A 27,045-nucleotide genomic window follows, 5' to 3' on the forward strand; every position below is an offset into this window, starting at 1 on the left:
AACACAGATGCTAACCCTGCATTAGCTCCCTGGCAGAGCCTCTCCTCTTCTCCTCCTCTCCTCCGCTCCTTTCCACCTTTCCCCTCTCCTCTTTCCCTCCATCTCTTTCCCCCTCTATCCTCTCTCTATTCTCTCCATCTCTCTTTATCTCGCTCGCTCTCTGTGTGTCAGCTGTCGTTTCTTCCATCACCATCATCCTCTTCGTCTCTCGTTTTTAGCACCATCGCATCCTCCCCGCAGCATACGCCGTGTGCGTGTGTGTGTTTGTCTCTGTGTGTGTGTGTGTATGTTTGTGTGCGTGTATGGGTCTGCTCCACTCAAGGGTGTGAGTCATCGCGGTGAAGAGGGGGATATTCCTCCTCTTCTCTGCTCTCTGTTTTAACGGATCATTCCCTCTGACTCTTCATCGGAAGGGAAATCTTTACCGTGAGTCAGCTTCTGTGTGTGTGTCTCTGTGTGAGTGTATGTGTGTGTGTGTGTGTGTGTGTATGTGTGTGTTTATTACAATGTACCTGCAATGTCTGATCTTTGTCCTTGTTTTTTTTTCTCCATCTTGTGTGTCTGTGTGGCTTGTTTATGCATGTGTGTGCGTGTGTGTGTGTGTGTGTGTGTGTGTGCGTATGTGTGTGGTGTGACTTGTTGTATGTATGCTTGTATGTGTGTGGGTGTGTCTATGCTTGTGTGTGGGGGTGTGTACGTGCGTTGTGTGTGGGTGTGGGGGTGTGTCCTTTGTGTGTGGGTGCGTGTACGTTTTGTGCGTGTGTCTGTGTGTGCGTGCAGGCTGGGACGGGGTCCCCCACCATGGCGGCCGCACTCCAGGACTTCCAGAGGGCGGAGTCAGATCGACTCAACGAGGTCAAGGGTCATCTGGAAATCGCCTTGCTGGAGAAACACTTCCTGCGTGAGTAAATCGACTTCCTGCCTCGTCCCGCCCTTTTTGTGAAACCCTCGCGGAGACTAGCGGTAGGAGTTAGTGATGGAGGAGGAGGAGGAGGAGGAGGAGGAGGAGGAGCTAGTGGAGGAGGAGGAGGAGGAGGAGGAGCAGCTAGAGGAGGAGCAGGAGGAGGAGGAACAGCTAGAGGAGGAGCAGGAGGAGGAGAAGAAGGAGGAACAGCTAGATGAGGAGCAGGAGAAGGAGGAACCGCTAATGGAGGAGGAGGAGAGGAGGAAGAAGGAGGAACAGCTAGATGAGGAGCAGGAGAAGGAGGAACAGCTAATGGAGGAGGAGGAGGAGAAGGAGGAGCAGCTAGATGAGGAGCAGGAGGAGGAGGAACAGCTAGAGATGGAGGAGGAGGAGGAGAACAGCTAGTGGTGGAGGAGGAGCAGCAGGAGGACAACAGCAGGAGGAGGAGGAGCAGGAGGAGGAGGAGGAGGAGGAGGAACAGTGAGAGGAGGAGGAGGAGGAGCAGAGGAGGAGGAACAGCTAGAGATGGAGAGGAGAACAGCTAGTGGTGGAGGAGGAGCAGCAGGAGACAACAGCTGGAGGAGGAGGAGGAGGAGAGGAACAGCTAGTGATGAAGGAGGAGGAGGTGAGAACAGCTAGTGGTGGAGCAGGCGGAGAGAACAGCTAGTGGTGGAGCAGGAGCAGGTGGAGCAGCAGGAGGACAGAACAGCTAGTGGTGGAGGAGGAGGAGGAGAGGAGCAGGATGGTGCTCAGCAGCTGATCTGCCTGGCTGTCATCAACGGACGGTGATGATCTGCACCTCCCCCTCACCCCTGGTTTATGGGGTGTGCCTAATGACTTCCCGTCGCATGAGATCCACTAATGCGTCGGCGGACCAGAACCGTCTGATGGCCGCATTAGGCCGCTCCTCTCGCTCACTTCCTCCTGGAGCCGTTACAATGGCGCTCGAGGAGAACATCTGGAGGTTTAGGAAACCAGGGGGGAGCGGAAACGCTGTTGAACAACTATTGGACGGCGGCCAAAGAGAGTCCCCGTGATGCACAGTGTTTGGGTCTGTTTGGTTAGAGGGGAGGCTTCTGTTTCAGGGAGACTGAGGTATGGACACAGTGACTTGGAACGATTTGTGTAAATACTATAAACATCGCCGAGTTTTGCTCCGCACCCAAAACAGGTGTGTGGCTTCTGAGTCAGAGACTCGTAAGTATTATTACAAATCGGTCTGCTATGAAATTATCCAGAATGGTAGCGACGCTACGTTAACATTTAGCAGACGCTTCTATCCAGAGCGACTTACAACAAGTACATTTGTCAGAAGAAAGAGGAACAACAATCTATCACTGTCGGTACAGTAAGGGCTGTTCATAGAACCAAGTGCCAAGCACTAACGATTGCTAGGTTAACCCATTCCCAGTGCACAACAAAGATAGCTAGGACAAGATGCTACTCGATGCTAAGTACTATTTCTAAGTGCATGGAGGAACAATAAGTGGGTACAGTAAGTGCAAGGACGTACAACATACAATAAGTGCGCAAGGGGGGGGGGTGGGGTACTGCGCTGTAGAGGATAAAGAAATGAACACTGGTCTTCCATTGTTCCCCACCAGTACAGACCAGTGCCTGCTGACAGCAGCAGAACCTAGGCTATCATTATATTTGTATCATTCATTGTTCTTAGCCCTGATGCGTCTGATACGCCCTCCCAGCATCGAACTAATTAGGTGTCCACCTTATCTGAGCGAGACTGTCCTCTACTGGTTCGGCCTATTCTGTCTAGAACCACAGCTCCACCAGAGCACACACAGTGGTGGACTGGAACCACCTGTTCCCCTTTAGTGTGTGTGTGTGTGTGTGTGTGTGTGTGTGTGTGTGTGTGTGTGTGTGTGTGTGTGTGTGTGTGTGTGTGTGTGTGTGTGTGTGTGTGTGTGTGTGTGTGTGTGTGTGTGTGTGTGTGTGTGTGTGTGCGTGCGCGGTGAATCGCCCTCATGTCGTCAATCACACTTTCACTCCTATCTCCTCAGTTCCTCCTCCTCCTATCTCCTCCTTCCTATTGTCTTTCGACGTTTCCTTCTACATGGATCTCTCCAACCTCAGCTCAAAATCTGGGTTGATTTTAACTGGATTAACCTTATCTAATATCAAGAATTACAAATTCAACGGCCTGTGTCTCTCTCTCTCTCTCTCTCTCTCTCTCTCTCTCTCTCTCTCTCTCTGTCTCTGTGGCTCTCGCTCTCGCTCTCGCTCTCTCTCCCTCTGTATGCCTCTCTCCTTCTAATTAATATTACTAATTTAAGATAAGCTTTACAATTATTAGGCCTGCACTAATATATACACTACCAACTTGTTTGTCGCTACTACAAGTTTGATTATGTGCCTAAATTGTCGCTTTGAAAAGAAAAAAGGCCTTAACACTCGCGACATGACGGGGAACTCCAGCTAGCGATCGTTAGCCCGTGTCCTCACTAATTGGATGAGTGGATTGTTATATATGTCATCGATAACGGCTAATCTGATTATCAGGCTGCTGGTACGGCAGCAGTGTTGGAGGACAAAGTTTTGCGTGTTACGATACGTCGTTATGTGACGCACATGTTCCGCATGGCGCACGTTACACGGCTAGCCTTAGCCCGCGGTCGATTCTGTAGCGATTGACAACAACACATGCTAATCGTTGGTAGCCGCGTGGGGATAGCTCGCTCACTCCTCCGGGACTAGATGGCTGCTCCAAACACGTTTTCTAATGAGCTGTGTGGGTATATGAAGCTTATTAGTAGGATTTCACTCTGGCACTGCTGTTGAAGCAGTGTTACTTTCCGTACAGATAACCAGCTCTTGTTTAAAAAAAACATTAAACTACCGAATAGTTCTCTCCAACTTTCCCCTTTTTTAATATCGGCCTTTAAAACCGCAACGATTTTCATATTTTTCTTCTACAAATAGATTACAATAACCAGACTTTAGTTGCATCTTTTTGGTCTATAATCATGTGAATGTGTTGTATTTCCTCCAGGACCAATGCAGTATTCAACAATGTATAATACTCTTGTGTGAATCCAAAATGGCGTTGCCTGGTGAGGTCATCATCCACACCCCTTGCTGGGAGGTCCCTGATTGGCTGAATGTTGTTCCGAGCTAAGCTGCCGCTGTCGGGCTGGTTCAAGACCAGCTTCTAGATTTGATACCAGAGGTTAGCTTGCAATATTTAGGCCAGAATCACAAGGGCAACCACGACAGCGGGTTACCGAGGAAGGGATAGGATAGCACCTCAGTCCGGAGGCCTTCTCTGTGCCCTGGCCCCTTGATGGGTTGGTCTTCAATCCGTTCTCCCTCTCTCTCTCTCTCTCTCTCTCTCTCTCTCTCTCTCTCTCTCTCTCTCTCTCTCTCTCTCTCTCTCTCTCTCTCCACCTCTCTCTCTCTCTCTCTCTCTCTCTCTCTCTCTCTCTCTCTCTCTCTCTCTCTCCTCTCTCTCTCTCTCTCTCTCTCTCTCTCTGATTATTCAGACTGAGCCCTGGCCAGACCTCTCCGGTCGCCGGCCGAGTGTGAAAGTGGCCTGGAGGAGTGAGTGGCTGCCGGTCTCAACACCTGCTTAAATGAGGCTGGATTAGCGTGGATTGTGTTGCATCCCGCTGACGGAGAGCCACTGGGCAGACACATCGGCGTGATCACTTTACCCTCTGTGTGGCTGGCACTCTGGCCCTTCTCTCTCCCCTCACCAGGGCACTCAATGTCTCTCTCTCTCTCTCTCTCTCACTCTCTCACCCCGCTCTCTCTATCACTCTCCCTCTCTATCCCTCTGTCTCTGCCTTGGTCTCTCTATCTCTCTCTCTATCCCTCTGTCTCTCTCTCTGCCTCTGTCTCTCTACCTCTCGCTATGGCTCTGTCTCTCTATCTCTCCATCTCTCTCTATCCATGCTGTGTTACATCACACACATAATACCCACATGTGTCGCACAAGTTTCCATTGTGTGTGTGTGTGTGTGTGTGTGTGTGTGTGAGTGTGTGTGTGTGTGTGAGTGTGTGTGTGTCACTGATGTCCTGGTTCCCTCAACTGATTACTCTGATTAGAAACCAGAGCGTGTCTGTGTCCTTCAGTGTGAGTGTGCATTAATCCAACTATTTCCCTTGCTCTCTGATAGCAATATAAGCTAGAGTACTTCGCTGGTGCACCAAACAACGACCCAACCGCCAAGCAGACAGACTCCTCAGCTGGAGAGCAGCTCAGCAGACAGGCGCTCAGAGACGCACATGCCAGCGCACTTTAGACCTCTGATGGGCGTAAAGTTACCATATTATCTCGTCTAATAAATTGCAGTTGACAGTTTTAATCCTTGGCCGATCACATGTGAAAATGAGATTATGATTTCTTCAGCCTTAATAGGCCTATGTTTATTGAACAATTACTGTTATAGTTTATTAACGTTTAATTATTTATCATTTTAATCTCCTAATGTTAAACTAAAAACAAAATGGGAGTCGATTTGATTATTTTATTCATTATAATAACGATTTTGTGTTTTTGGATTATACTTGTTTAGCCCAACGAACAAATAATGTAAACGGATAACATATAGGCTTTTACATCTATTTGATGCACACTTGCTGTTCATAACTCATCTAAACTATTCACCGACAACCTTCTACTGTAGCTTGTGTGTCGCTCCATAGGTGCCATCAGGGGGGCTGCATGAAATAATAATGATATGAGCCAACGCTGTAGAGATGTGCTGATTAGGATCACCTTCAAGTAGAACTGAAGCTCTCTCTTCTCGCTAACGCACGTTTTTAGACCGAGGTGTTGGTAGCATGACTGTAGCCTGAGGTCTTCCCTGGGATGGTACGAGTGGTCTCACGTTACTGCGTTAAAGACGATTCTCTTGTCAGTGGAAGGAGATTCTGCTTCGTATTTTCTTTATATATTTTACATGGTGCTCTGACCGGTAAAACTTCAAGGAAGATCTTCCTTGTTGTCCATCTGTTGTCACGTTTGAAGCACTAGCGGGCTACGTGTAGCAGTCAAGCTACCACACGTAGTAGCTTGACTGCTACATGTCAAGCTGGCTAGCAGGCTCACGCTGGCTAGGTGTCAAGCTGGCTAGCTTACAGGCTGGCCGGCTAGCTTACAGGTTGGTTGTCTCCCAGTCCAGCTGGCCGCAGCCGCCTCGCCCCTAAGGTCACCGCTAACAGACCAACGGGGAGAACACAATGGGAGTGTCAATTATGTAAGAGGGCTTAGCGTCGACACGAAACCGCAACGCATCTGCACTGCGCTATTGTGTGTGTGTGTGTGTGTGTGTGTGTGTGTGTGTGTGTGTGAACTGCACTCCATGCATGTGTGTGTGCATCATTTGATGTGCATGGGAGGGAGGAAGAGAGAGACAGGGGCAGACGGAGGAAGAGAGAGTACCTGGTGCGGACTTAAACCATCTGTTAATGGTGGGAGACCAGACCAGTCGACCAGATCACCTTGTGTAATTATTACACAGGCAGGTTTAATACCCTAGATCTCCCCCTCCCTCCCTCCCTCCCTCCCTCCCTCCCTCTCTCACCCTCCCTCTCTTTCTTCCTCTCTCTCCTGTCTCTTATCTAAATGTTCCTGTTGCACTCTCTCTCTCCCTGACTGTTGCAGTCTCTTTGAGCTCTCTCTCCCACATTATGCTTCATTCACTTATATAGTTCCTCGTGGCTTGACTGGTCGCACACACAGCAGCATGCATGGCTGACTTTTTCCATTCTGACATTTATCTTTAAAGCAAATGCCACATCACACTGTGTGTGTGTGTGTGTGTGTGTGTGTGTGTGTGTGTGTGTGTGTGTGTGTGTGTGTGTGTGTGTGTGTGTGTGTGTGTGTGTGTGTGTGTGTGTGTGTGTGTGTGTGTGTGTGTGTGTGTGTGTGTGTGTGTGTTGCAGTGCATACAGAGATATCTGTGGTTGTGTGTGTGTGTGTGTGTGTGTGTGTGTGTGTGTGTGTGTGTGTGTGTGTGTGTGTGTGTGTGTGTGTGTGTGTGTGTGTGTGTGTGTGTGTGTGTGTGGTGGTGAATGAAGGTCACTGCAGGGGGGGTGGTGCAGAGACGAGCTGATCAATGTTCTCTCTGCCGCTGCTCTGCTGCAGTCGCTCGGCCACTGCCCCTCCAGGCTCTGTCTGTCTGTCTGTCTGTCTGTCTGTCTGTCTGTCTGTCTGTCTGTCTGTCTCTCTGTCTCTGTCTCTGTCTCTGTCTCTGTCTCTGTCTCGCTCTGTCCCTGTTCTGGAACCCTGAGATGTGGTCCTGTTCTAGAACACACAGATGTTCCAGAGCCAGAGATGGCAACGTTTTGCTATAGCTGGTTTTATGTCCCCAGTAGATCATTCTGCTGTTAAAATAGTTTGGTAAAATCATACAGAACATTATAGTTGAAAGTATTTTAATTGCATGGAAATAGCAACACATCATTGTGTCTATCGTTGTATATCTGTGTCCTAGAACCTAGATATACAACGATAGATACATCACATGGAACCTAATTCCATATCCCTTCAGGGCAGAGTGATTACAGGAGCTCTGGAGATATTGTCCGACCTTGGTTTTGGTGGTTCAGGGATCGTGTGGACAAACGTCAGTTTGTGGAAATTAGTTCTGGTGTTTTCCTCCTCTGGTGAACAATGGATCATTCATTGTGTCGCCTGAACGCTGAAGACACATCTGTTGTTCTGAAACCGTCATGAGACGCTCTATTCATCAGTGGTGGCAGAACACAGAAAGTTATATCTTATTCTGTTTGTTGTGTTGCAACAGGCATCATTTATACTCTCTGTCTCTTCGTCTCTCTCTCCATCTCTCTCACTCTCACTCTCACTCTCTCTCTATTGGCGTGGGATATAACAATATTACCGATAAGTGTTGCCTTTTGATCAGGGTTAGTTTCTCAATCTCTGAGAGTGAGATGCTGTGATGATGGGGGTCGTGTTTTATTAATGTTCAGAGCTGGGAGGACGTGTCCATCAGTGTGAGGAGGAGAGGACACGTCGGAGCTAAAAATAATGAATAATATAAATATAATTATATCCTACGATATGCTGCTTTCACCACACACTCGTTCCTACTTGTTGAGAACAATGGAAGACCAGTGTTCAACTTTGCATATCTCTCTCTCTCTTATCTATATATGTTTGTGTGTGTGTGTGGTCCATTGTACTTGTCAGTATTTTTCCGTTGAACCATTGAAGGCCTTTTCTGAGAGCATGAGAGCAGATTTGTGGTTCTGTTGGTTCTTTATCCGTGGTCGATTGTAAGTCCTTTGCAAACGACAACACACCAAAAATTACTCTTTGGACGTAATCTCGTGTGTGTGTGTGTGTGTGTGTGTGTGTGTGTGTGTGTGTGTGTGTGTGTGTGTGTGTGTGTGTGTGTGTGTGTGTGTGTGTGTGTGTGTGTGTGTGTGTGTGTGTGTGTGTGTGTGTGTGTGTGTGTGGTGATTAGAAATACTGAAATTCCAGGCTGCCTTAGTCGGCTTGCCACTCTCCATCTCTCTCTCTACCTCTCTCTCTGCCTCTACCTCTCTCTCTGCCTCTACCTCTCTGTACCTCTCTCTCTGCCTCTACCTCTCTATCCAACTCTATAAACTCTCAACTCTCTCCCCTTCTCACAGTTTCTCTCCACATCTCTCACCCTCCTTCTCCACATCCACCCTCCTCTCTCACTCCTTCCCTCCCTCTCCTCCGTTCTCTCTCGACCTTAGTGACCACCTCGCTCCACCTCAGAAGCGCTGGTTGGCTGTGGTCTGTCAGAGCCCTCTTTCTGGATTACTGGGCTCAGGTCCGGCCCCTTAGAGCCCTCTGGCCCCTCAGAACATGCGCTTAGTGTTAGTTCTCCTCTGTGATGAGGCTGATATCGTCGCTATTGTAGATGGTTATTGAACGAGCGTTGATGATTGGTCTGTCTGCATTTGGCTGATTATGATGATGGAGGAAAGGCTGTGAAAGAGTTCTGTGGGGGTCTTGACTTTGGAGAGGATCAGGACTTTAACTTCCCAAGAGTTGGTTTTTCCTCCATGTTCGGTCCGTTGTACGGTAAACAACGTATGGAGAAACACGTAATCTCTGAACAAACTACCCCAGTGTGATCCGGAGGTCTGGAGAACCCGGACTTTACCTTTCACTAAGCGTTTATTTTCCTCTTCGGCGATCGGGTCGGATTAAATTTGGTAAATGATGGCGGAGACACACTCCCTGTGAAAAACTGCTTTCTGGGGACCTGAGTTAGTGGTAAATCCGGGACCTCCATTTTGTTGGGTGCGGAGGACTCATGGCCGCCGCCAGCTTTCGGACCGGGGCTGTACCCGGGACCCCCCAGTCCGGCCGCCACACGGGGGGGTCCGGTATGGGGGTGGTGCCTGGTACGGGGGGGACGGTGGGGCCCGGTACCGTGTCAGAGCGCCGGTGGATAACCGGGTCCAACATGGAGGACAGCTTTGAGTTTCTGTTCAACGGGACGTTGAACAAGATCAAGAGCCACAAAATGAACCTAAACCTCAGTGAGTCCCGAACCGCGCCCTCGTTAAAGAACAGCGCTGCTGAACTATCGTCTGATTCACCTTTAACTGCTCAGGCCTGCTACTGAACGAGCTAATACTAGTTAGCCCACATCTTAACCTGCTTAAGCTAGCTATCACGACTAAGCCAAACCTGTTACCTTACTAACAAACCTTGACCTTAACTACCAAATCAAACCTTAAGCTACTTAGCCTAACTATCTACCTAACTCTAGTCATCCCTCTAGTTACTCACCTCAACCTAACCTAACTAAGTGAGTCACTCCTCCTTACCCTGAACTTTAACCATATGTTGCTGCAGGTGGTATGTGGGATTTGTATTCCCAACCAGTGATCCGACACAACACCACCTCACTAAACCTCAGAGGAAAGAATGTGGTCCACTTTATTGAAACCTCTCGTGTTCCCGCGTCTCTTAAGACTACTGAGCCGTGAACCCATCCTCACCTGTAGATTCCTGGGACAGGTGAGTCTCTAGAGGGGGAGGAGCCAGGGCGGTCTCAGAGGACTGTAGGGAGAAAGCCTTACCAGCACTGCTACTAATGATGGGTCTGTTCCTTTTATGTAGCAGGGCCCGGGAATCAGACTAATCTGATGTGTTACTTTAGGGACCGCCAACCTTACCTCGCCTCAACCCGAGCAACAATCATTTGGTCAACATACGCTCCCTTTTCTCTCTGTATCGCTCAGAAGAGCGTTAAAGGTGTGCATTAGCTTGCGGTAGGGAACATGACGTCCCTGAGACGAATTCACTTCGTTTACGGCCATCGCAGCGTGACGCGGTTCTGTGGAGGAGCCGGTATCTGAACATCTAGCCTACTTCCTCATCCATCTGCCACTGTAGAGGGAGGGAGGGAGGGAGGGAGGGAGGGAGGGAGGGAGGGACAGACAGAGGGGGAGAGGGAGAGAGCAGACAGTGAAACACAGAGAGAGGGAGAGGTAGAGGGGGGAGGGGGGAGAGAGAGAGGGGGCACGAGAGTTCATTTGTCACCTTATTCCACCTAAGTTGAGGAAAAGCAGGCAAATATCTCCAAACAAAATCTATTGTCATATAAAACTGAATATTCATACGAATCAGTTGTCATAATAAACAGTTTTTTATTGACGCAATGAGAATATTGACACAATGAGAATCTTCGCATAAAATTATTGTTAATGGAATAGTATAAGTTCCCTCACCACAAACATCGCCCCCGACCGCACACACGAGGAAAGTCATTCGGTTCCTCATGTGACGAGTTCTCACGTTCCTCATTTCTCTCGCGCTGCTCTCTCTAGTCAGGGTCATTGTGAAGCACTTCATCATCAGGAAGACCTCAACTTTTGTGCTCATACTGTTCACTGCTCAAAGACACAGATGTATTCTCCGACACTCGGATGCGGGTCACCAAGGAGAAGGTAGACTTTATAGTATACAGTCTTTTCGGTCAGTTTAACCTATATTATACATTCTTTGTTTTATACAGTCCAATGGGATGGGAGCTCAGATACAGCTCATCTAGGAGCAGGTAGGGGCAGCGGCGTCCTGCTCAGAGACGCCTATAGGCAGTATGGGGACTTGGGGGGTTTGAAACCAGAACCTTCCTTAGGCCAGACACGGACCCGATGGGGCCCCCTCCCCAGGGCCTGAACCAGCCCGGGGGCCCGTCCCAGTCCAGCCCACGCTGCAGCCGCTGATCACTTCACATCGACCGCTAACGTACTCTTTGGGCAGTAGCTCAGGAGGTAGAGCGGGTTTGCTGGTAACCGCGAGGTTGCTAGTTCGAGTGTCGTCGAGGTGCGCCTGAGCAAGGCACCTCAACCTAAGCTACTCCCGACGAGCTGGCTGTCGCCTTGCATGGTTGAATCCGCCGTCGGTGGGTGAATGTGTCCATAAAGATAAAGCACTATATATCAATGCAGTCCATTTACCATTTACTATTTACCCTTAGAGCTGAGGCCTCACATTGATATGCTCCCGCTCTCTCTTGCTCGCTCTCGTTCTCTCTCTCTCTCGTTCTCTCTCTCTCACTCTCACTCTCACTCTCACTCTCACTCTCTCACTCTCTCGCTGACCTTCCTGCTGTGTCTGTGTTTGTGCTTCCAGAGGAGGAGCTCCGGAAGCTGCGGGAGGAGACCAACGTGGACCTGCTGCGGCAGGAGCTGGAGAAGGAGAGAGGGAAGCGGATAGACCTGGAGCAGAGGATGAGCGAGGTGCTCCGGACCAGGTGAGAGGGAGAGAGACACCAACACACAGAGGGGGAGAGAGAGAGGAGGGAGAGAGACACCAACACACAGAGGGAGAGAGAGGGAGGAGGGAGAGAGACACCAACACACAGAGGGAGAGAGAGGGAGGAGGGAGAGAGACACCAACACACAGTGGGGGAGAGAGAGAGGAGGGAGAGAGACACCAACACACAGAGGGAGAGAGAGAGAGGAGGGAGAGAGACACCAACACACAGCGGGGGAGAGAGAGAGGGAGGAGGGAGAGAGACACCAACACACAGAGGGGGAGAGAGAGGGAGAGGGTTTTATATCACTTTTAAAATGATTCATCTATGTGACAACTTAACCTTTGTTGTCTTACATTCAGGCCATTTAGCAGACGCTTTTATCCGAAGCGACTTACGATTGTTAGTGCACTGCAAAGCACCAACAATCGCTAGGTTAACCCATTCCCCGTAGACAACAAAGACGGCTAGGATAAGATGCTACACAATACTAAGTTCTGTTTTTAAGTGCCAGGACGTACGACATACACTAAGTGCGTAGCGGGGTGTGGGGGGCTAAGGGGGGGAGGATCTGCAGAGTCTAGGTGACCTATGAACAATTGAGTCTGGAGTCTTGTCCTCTTCAACACAACCAAGTAAAAGAAGGTTATTCCGGTTCAAAACGTAAATTACCCAGCTGTGCTTAAACAAAAGAATGCATTACCACCATATGTTTTTAAATGTGTCCAAGCGGTACATTTTCTGATGATACTGATGTTTTAATTCAGAGTGTGGTCCCACCTGGCTCTTGAAAGTTGCCAACGCTCACAACTTTGACTTCCTTCCAAAGAAAATGAATTAAGCAACACTCTTTTCTTTATCAGCTTTTTGAGGGAAGCAAGCGGAGAGGGATTTCACTTCTGTAAGCGTCTCACTAACAGCAGTTTACAGTTCACTGAAGGTTAAGAAGACCGAGAGAGAAAGAGCGGGAGGGTGAGACAGTCTGGGGGAGGGAGGGGGAGAGGAAGAAGAGAAATGTAGAGAGAGAGAGTCTGAAGCCTTAATCTGTATTTACATGTCTTACCTAAATATTCATGTGTTTGCACAATTGATACAAGCTCACTTTGCCATTCTCTTGTCATGTGACCTGGGAGCTATGTTTACATAACAAGCGAAGCATTAATCCCTCGTCAGCCAATAAGACACATTAAACCCACACGTGTGTGTAAGAGTGTTTTTGCATACTGGATCAGGTGATACTGGATTACACACCCACTGGCCTCCAGGAAGGACAATCCACTGAACCTTCTAAACCGTTGCATTTCTCTCTTGATTTCTCTCTCAGGTTAGAGGACTCTCCACCACAGCCACCCCGTAAGCAGCAATCCCCCACCAACACCCGGACAGGTGAGCTGGACCGAGAGCCAGGGAAGGCTATCCCCAGCCCCTGCTTAACATGGCTAACATGTTAAATAAGTGAGGTGGACACCTTGTGTTTTCCGGGCCCAGTAGTCAACTATTCAGCTAAAGCAGGGAATGCTCCGATCCTTACAGACTGAATAAGGAAAGACCGTCACATATTAAATGACTTTGAAGATGAAGAGTTAGCTTGCCCACTGGTAAGCCAACGAGTAAGCTTGTTCACCGGTTAGCTAACGAGTTGGCTCTTTCACTGGTTAGCTAACGAATTAGCTCGTTCAGCGGTAAGCTAACGAGTTAGCTCGGTCACCGGTTAGCCAACACATAAGCTCGGTCACCGGTTAGCCAACGAGTTAGCTCGTTCACAGGTTAGCTAACAAGTTAGCTCGTTCACTGGTTAGCCAACGAGTAAGCTCATTCACTGGATAGATAACGACTTGGCTCGTTCACCGGTTAGCTAACAAGTTAGCTTGTGTTCTCCTTCCTTCAGACAAGCCCCAGCGCGAGGAGTGGAGCTCGCGGTTCCAGCGCTGGTGGTACGACCGCTTCGGGGTCTACATGGAGGACTTCCGCTTCCAGCCGGAGGAGACCACAGTTGAGGCAGAGGAGCCGCTCAGCGCTAAGAGGTGCTAACGAATGATTAGTTTAAAACATGAAAAAGGAACCACGATTATCAACAGAATGTGAGGAAATTATGATGCATGAATGATATGATGATAGCACTTTGAGGTCACTGAGTTGATGTAAAGTGTGTTATAAATAAAATGTATTATTATTATCAATATTATTTTTATATGAGAAAACGAGTCTTTGGCACATAGATCCAAAATTAGGTGAAGTGCAGGTTTAATCAGTAATGTTCTACGGCGACTTTGTTTGGAACGGTAAATACTGTTCATGGCCCTGTGGTTCAGAGCAGCAGCAGTTCTGGGCCACTAAACCCCTGAATACCGATGGCGGCCAACCGTCAGACGGAACCGTTAGGAAGTAACTAGTGCCATCTAGTGGTGGACGAGGCACACTGCATGTTAGCCCTGGTTTCTATGTGACGGAAAAACAACGATGTACATCGATGAGATCTTAACCAAATAAATGACCCTACACTATAGGGATGAAACAAGCAATGCATTTCTGGAATTACCTTCCTGAATTAATGAAGATTATTATCATTTTATGTTGCAAGAGACGTGCAAACGTGCAAGAGAGAGAGAGAGAGTGAGCGGGAGGGGGCCCATATCAATGTCAGGCCTCGGCTCTAAAGTGAAATACATTTTACTAGCAAAATAAATATATACTGATCATATATATTTATACACTGCAGCCCATACATGCTTGTTTTCGGTAAAGATGATGTCGTTCACCAAGAGACGTCGATTTGACCACGAACTTGAAGGGGAGGAGAATGGAGTCATCATGGGGGACCTTGTTAATGGTGACACGGCGGGCGGAGAGAGAATTGAGGGGAGCGTTTTAATTTCGGCACCGAAAGGAAAAAGAACGATTGATATTATCTTTTTTTTTTTTTCGCCTCCGTGTGAGTGAGTCTGGCAGCGAAGGCCAAACGAACCTAGCACACATTCAAAGCTGTGTGTGTGTGTGTGTGTGTGTGTGTGTGTGTGTGTGTGTGTGTGTGTGTGTGTGTGTGTGTGTGTGTGTGTGTGTGTGTGTGTGTGTGTGTGTGTGTGTGTGTGTGTGTGTGTGTCCTGTCCTGACCCTCGTTTTGTTGTTTGTTTCAGGCTGACTGAGAACATGAGGCGACTCAGTGAGTACACACACACACACACTTGTTTTTTTAATGAACTGAACTGTAGTATACATTAACTTCTAAATTGCAAATAGTTATATTCCCATTGGCATTTATAAAGTTTATCTTATATTTTATTATGAATAATAAAAACATCATGTGAATCTACTATAAATTCCTTATGGTCAATTGATCCGTCATTAAAACAGCGGTTGGCTGTTGGTCGTGCGCTCTTATTCTGAAATGTCCCCTAAAATGTCCCTCTCAGAGCGCGGGGCGAGGCCGGTCACCAACTTCATGAGGAACCTGTCGGCGCTCTCCAACTGGCACTCCGTCTACACCTCGGGCATCGCCTTCATCGTGAGTGTGTGTGTGTGTGTGTGTGTGTGTGTGTGTGTGTGTGTGTGTGTGTGTGCGGGTGTGTGCGGGTGCGTTTGCGTGTGCGTGTGTGAAAGAAAGTAAAACGCCACGTTCACCAAGATTTGAGCCAGTCTGGGTTCAGACTTTAGATTATTGACCAAAAGTCTGTCTGGAACGGTTTTATAAGGCGTCTGCAGGCGTCTTAACCTGAAGACCCCCTCTAGTGAGGCTAACCAGCTGTGTTGTTGTTGTTGTTGTCCTGTCCAGATCTACATGAACGCAGCGTGGCACGGCTGGGCCATGCCCATGTTCCTCTTCCTGGCCATCCTCCGCCTCTCCTTAAATTACCTCATCGCCAGGTAACGCACCCACGCATACTGGACTCGCACAGAAACCGGGCTCACGCAAAGCCTCTCTCACCAGCGCACAACATGGCATTACTTCGTGGCATATGCTATGTAGTGTACAGCAGGTAGCCTTCAACAGGTAGCCTACACCGCGTAGCGTACGGCAACTAGCCCAAGGTAGGTAGCCGTAGGCACATGCTACACGGCGCACGCTATTTGTCGTAGGCTACATGCCGTACCCCACGTGTAGCTCGCGGCACGTAAGCTACGCGGCGTAGGCTACTTGGCGTACGCGACACTAAACGTTCAACACGCAACACGCTACATGTAACATGCAAATTTCCTACTAAGGTGTTAAAATGTGTACAACAATGTGAGAATGTATTTTATAAATAACTAACTCATATGTAGGGTTCAATCACTGAGATGAGTGATGATGAGTGATTCACTGGTGAATTTAGGCCCAATCCCATTTCTACCCCTTACCTCTTCCCCTTACCCCTTCCCCTTGTTTTGAAGGGGTAAGGGGAAGGGGTAAGGGGTAGAAATGGGATTGGGCCTTAGTGTCCTGGTGGCTCATATGAAGGTTAGAAAAGAGGACAGAGTCTGTGTTCAGCAGAAAGTCATCAGGGTCTCAAATCAGGGCGGTTTCAGGGAAACGAGGGCAAGTTGAGCGATGTGTGGGATAGAGGTTTGTTTCATTGGGCTCTCTAGCTGTTTCGAGTTGTAGAGAGGGAACGTTAAAGAGTAGAAGAGAGACGATTTTGAAAGTAAAGAAGTGTTACACACACCTGTTAGTGGATGATGAGCTATGATACATTTTTGTTGCGTACATGTGTCTGACAGGAAAGAGGGATTCCTGGGCCAGGGAAGAGAGGCCTCGATTGGCCAGAATTTAGAATTTATCTACCATCAAAAATCTCACTTATGCCGCTTTTCCACTGCATGGTACCAGCTCGACACGACTCGACACGACTCGACACGACTCGACTCAGCTCGCATTTTTTGCGTTTCCACCGCGGTACCATGGTATCTGTTACCTGAAGTGGCTGCTTTTTCTAGTACCTACTCGCTCTAGGTTCCAAGCGAGCTGAGCCGATGCTAAAAGGTGACGTCGGCAGACGGCCGGCGACTGATTGGCCAGAGAGTGTGACGAAGTCACGAGAGCGACATGGCAACCATGCTGGTAACATCCATAGCAGCGCCGCAGCCAACATGTTCCACTTCTCCAACTTCTTCAACATGCCAGCTAATAATAGTAATGCGATCGATGTCCTCCATTGTTGTTATGTGGGTTCTGTCCATGTGTGGGTTGCGTATGTGTTGTTTGCGTCGCGTACACAAATACGTCACGGCCCTTTCGCGCAGCCGACCCCGCCCACGTCCAGGAGGTACTATTTGCGGTGGAAAAGCACCCGTGCTGCTACCGTGTCGAGTCGTGTCGTGTCGAGTCGTGTCGAGTCGAGCTACATGTGCGGTGGAAAAGCGGCATTAGTCTCATTCAGAGGCACGAGCAGTTGACAAGAACAGATATCATCACAGACCATTTCACTCACTAATAGCTAGATGGCTAAGGCCTTTAGAACACATTCCACTCAAACGACGGCTATTAAGTCAAGCTCTCTAAGAAAACAAACGATGTGTGTTCTCTCTGCCCACAGAGGTTGGAGGATCCAGTGGAGCATTGTGCCTGAGGTCTCAGAATCTGTGGTAAGACTTGCTGTTTCCTGTTTGTTACTTCCTGTTTTACATGGGGTCGATGTCTGTCTTGCTGAACATGTCACAGTAAGCAGGCTAATGTGGGTCACCCAGCATTATACATTTACATTCAGGACATTTAGCAGACGCTTTTATCCAAAGCAAAGTACATTCGTCCGAAGAGAGAGAAACAATCAGAGGTCATAGTGAGGGGACAATGATGGCATGACGATGAAGTCATAATGAGGGGACGATGATGTCATGATGATGTTATAATGAGGGGACGATGATGTCATAATGAGGGGACGATGATGTCATAATGAGGGGACGTTGATGTCACGATGATGATGTCATAATGAGGGGACGATGATGTCATGGCGTTCAAATGTTATTTATTTATTTTTTCCACAATGTCTTGTTTTTTTAAAACGATTTATGATGACTATATGCTCTGTAAGGTGACCTTGGGTGTCTTGAAAGGCGCCTCTAAATTAAATGTATTATTATTATTATTATTATTAAATGTGTCGGTGACGTCATAATGCTTTCATTATTTGTGGATTGCAGGATCCTCCAAAAGAAGACTTGACTGTTTCTGAGAAATTCCAGCTAGTTCTCGATGTTGCTCAGAAAGCACAGGTACACGCACGCAAGCACACACTGGCACGTACACACAGGCAGGCACGCACACACTCACATACACACGGGCATACACGCACGCATTCACGCATACGACAAAGGCCCACACACACACACACACACAGAAAGACACGCACACATGCACACACACATCGTGCACAGTATGTTTTTTTATATTTTGTGTTTCAACAGTAATGTGTCTTAACTGACATCAAAACAACATGTACACCAGATGACGCTGATCCAGCTTAAACTAGATATCTCTCTCTCTCTCTCTCTCTCTCTCTCTCTCTCTCTCTCTCTCTCTCTCTCTCTCTCTCTCTCTCTCTCTCTCTTTCTCTCCCTCCCTCTCTCCTTCCAGAACCTCTTTGGAAAAATGTCAGATGTTTTGGAGAAAATAAAAAAGTAAGTCAAATACAATGTATGATTTAAATGATCAGTGTGTTGTTTTTCTGTATATATATGTATACAAACACACAGATGCATCTCAATTTATTGATTAGTTGATTAATTTCAATAATTAAATTAAGGAAGTGAAACTAATACATAAATTCATTGCACCCAAAGTGAAATATTTCAAGCCTTTTATTTTATTGAATCTTGATGATCATGGCTTACAGCTCAAGAAAACCCCAAATTCAGTATCTCAGAAAATCCGAATATTACATAAGAACACTGCAAATATGATTCTTTATACGGAAATGTTGGCCTTCTGAGAAGCACGTTCTTGTATATGAATCCAGTAACGGGTTGGGGCTCCGTCTGAATTACTGCATCAACTTGGCCAGGCATGGAGTCGATCTATGGTCTCTGTATATATATATTTTCCTGTGTATATATGTATTTATATATGTATAATCCTGTGTCTGTCCTGCAGTCTGTTCATGTGGGTGCAGCCTGAGAGCACCCAGAAGCTCTACGTGGGTCTGTGGGTGGCCTTCATCACCTCCTGCCTGCTGCCCTACAAACTGATGGGCTTCATGATGGGTGAGATGGCGCACACACACACACACACGTGCACACGCGCACACAAGCACACACACACACACACACCTACGAGCACCCGTACATACACACTAACACTCAAATACACGTACACACACACACACACACCTACGAGCACCCGTACATACACACGCACACGCACACACACACACCTCTTTTCTTACTGGTATACCTTCTTCATTCGGTCCTTCATTACCAACAAACACTTTCTGTGGAGAGGAAGACTGATCACACACACTCACACTCACACACAGTCTCTCACACTCATCATCTCCTGCTCCCTCCCTCCCCCTCTTTATCCCCCTCTCTGTCTCCCCCCCCCCCCCCCCCCCCCCCCCCAGGCCTGTACGCTGGTATTAAGTTCTTCATCATCGACTTCATCTTCAAGAGCTGTCCCAAGCTGCGGGACAAATACGACACGCCCCGCATCATCTGGAACAGCCTGCCCACCGACCCACAGCTCAAGGAGAGGACCAACGCCACCGTGTCTAGACGGGTACGCACACACACACACACACACACACACACACACACAGGCACACACGCACACTCACACTCACAAACCAACACAGGGACAGACGCATACACCCATGAAGGAACACATACACACACATGCTCACACGCGCATATACACGCACACACTTATTCACGGGCAAACACACATACAATGTACACAGATACACACACACGCGCATATACACAGACACAGATAAAATACACACACATTAATATACACACAAACACACGCACACACATAACATAACATACTCACATTCAGCCCTACACAAATTTTTCATGCACACAGACAAGAAAAGCAGAAACAGACACACACACATACACCTTGATCATTTGACCGTGTCCTGGCCAGGTCAAAGGTCAGATCATCAGTGGTTTATTCCGATGGTGTATGCGTGTGTGTGCATGCATCGGTATGTGTGTGTGAATCTGTGTATTTGTATCTGTGTCTGCATCTTTGTGAATGTGTATAAACATATGTGTGTGTGTTATAGCTACATTGTGTGTCATTTCTTTTCCTCTCAGCTCTCTGGTACTGAGAAGGTAGGGCTTCTGACCACGCCCCCCCCCCCCCCCCCCCCCAAGTCCTCACTAGTGCTGAGTGCCCCCACACAAGTCCTGTGTGTGTGTGTGTGTGTGTGTGTGTCTGAGCTGGATCAAAATGTCAGAATTGGCCTTGTTCCCGAACAACGAACTAATTCTCGAAGGGAGTATGGGAGACATTTTGAATCCAGTGTTGCTAGAGCTAGAGCACCTGTGGTGATAGCTTTGTTTAAAGCCCACATATTCATGTAGTAGGAGAACCACTCATGTAGTTCCTAGTATCCCATACTCGTATTTTTCTGTTATTATTTGAAACCCTTTTTCCTATTTCATAAGTTGACCTCCATTGAACAACAGACAATAAGACTCCCTTTTTTATTTTAAGTGTTTAAAACTTTATTTCAATCTTATAAGTGTCAGTGGTCTTCACTGACGATTTTATATATATATTTTTTAAAGAATTTTAATTGACAATTCAGAGCATATTTAGAGAGCTTCTATAGGCTGTTTTAAGTAAACAAAGGGATAACCTGAAAACTGTTCAGTTTTTATCAAACTTCTCAAACATGATAACGTGCTCAGTGGTAAAATAACGATCACAAATCAACACACATTCAGGGCTTGACTTCGACACCGCTATAAGGTTTTTGTTCTGAACTTGAAGTTTGTTTTGCCTGAGCATGGGCGTTGTGATGCTCGTCGGCATGGAAACGGACTCAACTACCAGCACTTCAGGCGATGCTAACATGCTAAACATTAGCCACCAAGTAAACGCATATTCCGGTCTCACGGTTGACCGTTTTAAACCCAACTCTGTTTTAAACAATGATGCAATTTTATCATGTTTGGAAGCCAATTTAATACTTAAATGTTTAAATGTTTAAGAAAACAATGTGTGTAATGTAATAACTTTCATATCAGGGCCGATGTGTTTGATCACAAACATAAATATTATTCTTTACATTTGATTAATCACGTAAATGGCTTTGATCTAGCTTGATCTTCCCTCCAAGCGAGCACACAGTTTGCGAACACGTGGTCGCTAATATTCGCTATTTCAAGCAAAAGCTTGGACTCTGGCCTGGCTCTTGGCTTTGCACGAAGACCTCCCCCCCTCCTGCATCAAAGCACTCGGCACGGACAGGAGACCTGTTGATCTGATTGAAGAGGTTGTGAGCGGCCGTCTGTTAGCTGTTAGCTCCCCTCGGCCCTGCTAGCCAGCTAGCTAGCTAGCTAGCGCGCTGCCCTGCTAGCTAGACGCAGCCTGATGATGTCACGCACATGGCTAGCAGTCACTGGTTGGATGTTTGTGTCGACGCCCTGTTAACATTGCTGTTCTCTCTCCCTTTCTCCCCCTTTCCCTCCCTCCTATCTCTGCTCGACTCCGTATCCAAACGCATCTGTCTGCTGGTTTCTCTCTGCTCCTTCTGTCTTGGACCCTGCCCTCCCGCCTCCTTTTCCTGTCTCTCTTCTTCATCACCCCTCCATCTCCCTCCTTCCTGTACACCACACTTCCCTTTCTTCCCCTCCTCTCCCCTTTTGACCCTCCTCCTCTCCCCCCTCCTCCTTCCCCCATGCTCTCCTCCTCCCCCCCCCTCCTCCTCCTCCCCCCCTCCTCCTCCCCCTCCTCCTCCTCTTCCCCCTCCCCCATGCTCCCCCCCTCCTCCTCCTCCTCCTTCTCCTCTTCCCCCTCCCCCATGCTCCCCCCCTCCTCCCCCCCCCTCCTCCTCCTCCTCCCCCTCCTCCTCCCCCTCCTCCTCCTCTTCCCCCTCCCCCATGCTCCCCCCCTCCTCCTCCTCCTCCTCCTTCTCCTCTTCCCCCTCCCCCATGCTCCCCCCCTCCTCCTCCTCCTCCTCCTCCTCCCCCCTCCTCCTCCTCCTCCTCCTCCTCCTCCTCCTCCCACTCCTCCTCCTCTCCCTAGGTCCAGCCCGTGGTCTCTCGTGGCAGCATCGCCACCATCCCGTGCGGCGTGGCGCGGGACGAGGAGGCAGGCCGCTCCCACAGCACCAAGAAGGGCGCCTTCCACGAGATCTTCAACCTGGCGGAGCTGGAGCGCCCTCTAGCGGGTGAGAAGAGGCACTGTGGCATGAAAACATTCACATCACATTACATTTAGTGTCAAGCTAATGCTTTTTTTATCCACAGCGTGGATCCACAACACCCTAGCTTGGTGAAGCATACAATCAAAAGTAGAGCAGCTGAAACTTTAATTTTAAAAACAGATATAGGAATCAGGTTAATGTATATTTATTTAAACCTAACTAAAACTAAAGAAAGGTTTCATACTATTTGCGATGATTTGATTGGTCCTTTTATGTATCCACGCTTTTTGATTGGTCATTTTATACATCGAAGCTTTCAGATTTGTATGTTTCTGTAGCATAAGGATTGGCCCTGGTCTTTTTCTAAGCTTTGTAATTGGTCCATGTATGTGACTAAGCTCTTTGATTGGTCCATGTATGTTTCTAAGCTTTGTGATTGGTCGATGTATGTTTCTAAGCTCTGTGATTGGTCCATGTATGTGACTAAGCTCTTTGATTGGTCCTTGTATGTGTCTAAGCTCTGTGATTGGTTGCTCTGGCAGTGTGTGAGAACGGCTGGAGGTGCTGCCTGATCAACAGAGACCGCAAGATGCCGACGGACTACATCAGGAACGGAGTGCTGTACGTCACAGAGAAGTACGTGGACACCCCTCCCTCTCTTTATTTTATACTGAAATATATAAACATCTCGCAATGCCACAACTGGTCTTCATACCTCTCTCTCTCTCGCTCTCGCGCTCTCTCTCTCTGCGTGTTAGTTACCTATGCTTTGAGAGCTCCAGTTCCCGCTCAAGTTCCTCCAAGAAGAATAAAGTCATCAAGTTGATCGACATCACAGACATCCAGAAGGTACCCTGACCTTTGACTTATTCCATGGTCAACCCTGACCTTTAACCTGTCGTACCTTCTAGAGCAGGGGTTTTCAAAGTTTGAGAGTACTTTTTTTTTTTTAACGTGCGCCCCCCCCTGAAGAACTCTGGCGCCCCCTAGGGGAGGCGCACCTCACAGTTTGAAAACCCCTGTTCTCGATGTTCGAGGTCAACCCTGATCCATAACCTCTCTTATCTTCTAGAGCTCAGAGGTCATCCCTGACCTTTAACCTCTCACCTTCTAGAGCTCAGAGGTCAACCCTGAGCTTTAACTAGAGATGAACCGATTCAACTTTTTCTCAGAAGCACAAGTACTTACATTTGGTACTTGCTGATTCTGAGTACCAATACGAGTACTTAATAATACCATAACGGTTTAAAGAGCCAGTGAAATTAGCGATGTTGTGTATGACATGACAGTTGACCTCTAACCTCGAGACGGTACCACAGGTTACAGTTCAGGTCCCATGTGTAATCTATATCACCACTTGGTTGGTTGCCCTCTCATTGGCTGTGGATAACGTGCAGGAGTGTGATTGGTCCAGCCTTAGTTGAACGCCAAAACAAATGATACACATTACACCCAAATAATTCATCCTAAGTTATCGGCCTGGCTGGCCCGATGTGAATCGCACAGAGGGAATATTTGTGGATAATGTGAAACATGATCAACAGTTCAACATTGTACGACATGTCTGCCTTCTCCAGTACAAGGTCCTCTCCGTCCTACCAGGAAGTGGAATGGGCATCTCCATAGCAACCCCCGCCACTCAGAAGGTACAGTGCTACAGAGAGAGCGTCATGTTTCGTGTGTGATGCATCGTGTTTCCATGTTGTTAACGTCCACTAAACCAAACTAACCCAAGTCGCCCTTCTCGTCCGGTCCAGCCGTTGGTGTTTGGCGCCATGATCCACCGGGACGAGGCGTTCGAGGCCATCTTCACCCAGTACATGAAGATCATGACCACCCCCAAACCTCCAGGCAACCCCGAGCTCTAGCCCGGCACGGCCCCAGCCACAGAGCCCCTGGCTGGGCTCCACGGCAGGGCCCGGGGGGGGGTCCACTCTGGAGGAGGAGGAGGAGGAGACGCCCTGCAGAGGGGTCGGACGTCCGATGGTCACATGGTCCTGCTCAGAGGAGGAGGGGGCTGGGCGTAGGGTTTGGGGGAATGTTCAGACATGAATGGGATCGGTTTAACAATGGAGGGTGGGGTGGGGTGGGGGGGGGGAGAGCTATGAGACAGGTGAGACTGTGGTTCTGACTAATCAGGAAAGAGAGGGAGCTGGCTCTCCCGCTCTAGCGTCTGAATGGCCGAGCGGCGGAGTGGCGGACACGAGGATACACTGGACCAGCGCGTCGCTTGGCCATGTTTTTTTTTCTTCCTGTGCGATAGTGTGTGTCGGGTGATTTCTGATTGGTTCGCTTAAAATCTGCCGTTTTGTGTTTGACGCAGAATAATTGTGTTTGACGCAGTGGCCGTTGTTTCAAGAACCACTTTGCCCAACCACGTAACTCACAACTCTCCAGTTTAATGTGGAAAAATACAGTATTTCAGTTTAGATTCATATGGACGACAAAACATCATCTTCTGGCAGTTAAAAACGCGTCATTACGCGACTTTGAAATAGCTTGACGCTATTGTGGAAGTGTTGGTACTTTGAGCTGTGGTCGATTTCTTTTGTGTTTATTAAGCTTAGTGCTTGAACAGGATTCTCTTTCTGAGGGTTCCCTGTCGTCTCATGATTACTCTTTCTTTCTTCATCACATGTGAAAACAGAGTTCGGTGGTGTGGTTGTCCGTGGAACTCAAAAGCTAAAACAAATGCTCCTTTTTGCATCTCTATGGTGTTTGTTAATTTATGATGCTGAAACACGTCTGTTTTTCGAAATGCCTTTCTATTGTAAACTTTTTTTTTTTTTTGGGGGGGGGGGGGGGGGGGGGTTGTTTTCTAACAAGCTTTTGAGTTCGGCAGTCTTAACTTACTGCTGCCTCGTCTGTTTTCTGAAGTTCTTCCCAAGAACACGTGGAATGGATCACTGGAATACCTACGGCTCCGTCCACGAGTCGCACTCAAAGCTTTTCTTCTGTCCGATGCGTCTCGTCGAGATCTGGTTGTGAATAATTTCATGTGACTGTAAATCAAATGCATCCGCGTTCGTTTTTGATATCGTTTCGTAATTATTCACGACGGAGGACGGAGCGTTTGTGTGCAAAATTTGTAAGCGGTGTCAAAGTGACGTGTTGAACGAGTCTCTGTTGATCCTAAAGTATGGCCTAGCCTCCGTTCTTCAAAGCCCACCAAACTACGGAACATACCGGACACTTCAAAGGCACTTTACCATGAGCAGCCATTCAGGGGAGCAGAAGCTGGTCTTCTGGCTGACCGGAGAATGGTTTTCATATGCCAACCTGTACGACCACTGACTGGATCACTGGAAGTTCTGCTTCAATGTGTTCAGCCCGTCACAAATCTAAAACAGTATACTAGACCCGGCCTGAGTTATTTCAGGCCGTCACCGCTTGTGGTTCTAGAGCAAATAGATAAATAGACAAAAACTTAAAATGACACCCGTCAAGGTTGTGAACTGGGTATGAAGTTGCCTTCGCTGCAACAGACCGGTTTCCACGGGCCAAATAGATATTAATGTAACACTGTAAAAACCTATAACCAAGTTCTGGTAATACGGACCGTTCTCGTAATACAGAACGTTCGATTATGAGGACGTAATACGTTTCACATAATCTCGGAATACGTTTTACACCCTGGCCTGTGTCGAATGGGCTGCCTTGAAAACTGGAGAATCCACAAGTATTTTTTCGTTTAGGGAATAAATTAGAAACATTTATGGGAGCCCTGCTTGACAGGGGAAGGTTATCATATCTAGCTCACTGTGTGTTGACTGGGTGGCAGAATCAGAATGAATTCATAGCTCAAATCAAGGCTGAATTTGGAATCTGTTGAATCAATGTGTTTATTTATAGTCTCATTCTACAGCCAGAACCTATAGTTTGATTATTTAGTGTCATTCTATATAGGCTGAATTTATAGTTGGAATATATAGACTGAATCTACAGGTTCAATCTAGTTTGAACTATAGGTTGAATGTATAGTCTCTGAATCAACGGGTTGAATCTATTGTCTTATTCTATAGACTTAAGCTATAGGTTGATTCTATAGGCGGAATCTATGGTTGGAACTGTCTCATTCTTCAGTCAGAATCTGTAGCTTAAATCTATAGGCTGAATCTATAGTTTAATTCTATAGTCTTAAAGCCTTCATCCGAAGCCTTTTCGTGTCTCTGAACTTATCTCTGAGTGGAGTAGAGTTTGGCTTTATGAAACTCCGAGGAAGCACAGAATGTAACATGTTGCATATTAAATGTAATGCACCAGATTACATGTAACCTGTAATGTTTGTGAATGTCTTTTTCTTCTTCTTGCCAAATCTTTAATTTCCTGTCATCGTCTGCCATGCTCTACCCGTGGTTACGGGAAGGAAGAGTTTGAACGTCGTAGCGTTTGAGCTGTCAAGCGGAACTCTCAGTTTGAACGTTGACGTCATGACAACTGGACCCCCGCTGGGCTCTTGCTCCTAGTCTCAAAGTCTGCGCTCTCACCGGCCTGTCAGGTGACTAGCTCTGCTACCGTTACACACACTCAGAAGCTAGCGTACATCAGCCGGTCACATCCTGTACTCCTCGCAGTACACCTCCATTTTTTTTTTTTTTTTACATTTCTGAGATTAAAATCAGAACTACTTTAATCTCAGAATTCTAAATGTAATTTTAGATTTCTGACTTTAAACTCCAAAATAAAAAAGTCCATTGTGGCCCTTCTCCTCTTCCGTACAATGTTACCATCAGGTGTTTCAGAGTCGACTCTATGGTTACGTCACAGGGTCGGCTCGGGTGATTCAGACGTCATACAGCTGGGTGCCCACTACCACTTGTGGGCCATTTTGGAACATCTTGTAACGACCAACACCCCACCTGGTGGTAAAACAGGCCCTTTAAAGAGACGTATCACTGTTTTTGACATGGATCATTTGGTACTCGACAACCAACAACTTGAGTTAATAATTTGAATGAATCAATTTGGAGCTGGACATATTAAAATAATCTTAGATTCTCAAAATAGTGTATGAGAATACTTGTATTTTATACATATATACATATTTGAAATAAAGATGAGGCCAGAAAATATAGTTTGGTGAATTTATTACCATAACTTATGATTAATTAATCAA

General features: G+C 47.5%; 1 protein-coding gene and 1 long non-coding RNA gene across 7 annotated transcripts in view; both read left to right on the plus strand.

Moving 5' to 3' along the window:
- Window positions 1–26,210, plus strand: part of gramd4a (GRAM domain containing 4a) — a 169,709-nt gene extending 143,499 nt beyond the window's left edge. Inside the window, exons 1-18 of one of the 6 annotated variants that reach the window (XM_060038753.1) lie at window positions 7–426; window positions 781–901; window positions 11,514–11,634; window positions 12,962–13,023; window positions 13,526–13,661; window positions 14,772–14,797; window positions 15,048–15,139; window positions 15,407–15,498; window positions 17,148–17,196; window positions 17,752–17,823; window positions 18,185–18,228; window positions 18,701–18,810; window positions 19,170–19,324; window positions 21,809–21,953; window positions 22,472–22,565; window positions 22,688–22,778; window positions 23,507–23,575; window positions 23,687–26,210. In XM_060038753.1, coding sequence (XP_059894736.1) covers window positions 802–901; window positions 11,514–11,634; window positions 12,962–13,023; window positions 13,526–13,661; window positions 14,772–14,797; window positions 15,048–15,139; window positions 15,407–15,498; window positions 17,148–17,196; window positions 17,752–17,823; window positions 18,185–18,228; window positions 18,701–18,810; window positions 19,170–19,324; window positions 21,809–21,953; window positions 22,472–22,565; window positions 22,688–22,778; window positions 23,507–23,575; window positions 23,687–23,797 — 1,569 coding nt within the window. In that variant the 5' untranslated portion in view covers window positions 7–426; window positions 781–801 and the 3' untranslated portion in view covers window positions 23,798–26,210. Of the gene's footprint in view, window positions 1–6; window positions 902–4,401; window positions 4,460–6,827; window positions 9,410–10,312; window positions 11,284–11,513; window positions 11,635–12,961; window positions 13,024–13,525; window positions 13,662–14,771; window positions 14,798–15,047; window positions 15,140–15,406; window positions 15,499–17,147; window positions 17,197–17,751; window positions 17,824–18,184; window positions 18,229–18,700; window positions 18,811–19,169; window positions 19,325–21,808; window positions 21,954–22,471; window positions 22,566–22,687; window positions 22,779–23,506; window positions 23,576–23,686 lie in introns of those variants that run through there. The other 5 variants (XM_060038756.1, XM_060038754.1, XM_060038751.1 and 2 more) reach the window with 5 other exon arrangements.
- Window positions 1,415–2,843, plus strand: LOC132447820 (uncharacterized). The gene is made up of 2 exons (XR_009523214.1): window positions 1,415–1,529; window positions 1,589–2,843. It is a non-coding gene; the product is annotated as an uncharacterized LOC132447820 (long non-coding RNA).
- Window positions 26,211–27,045: the final 835 nt, after the last annotated feature.

Source organism: Gadus macrocephalus, chromosome 19, assembly GCF_031168955.1.
Source record: "Gadus macrocephalus chromosome 19, ASM3116895v1".
NCBI lineage: Eukaryota > Metazoa > Chordata > Actinopteri > Gadiformes > Gadidae > Gadus > Gadus macrocephalus.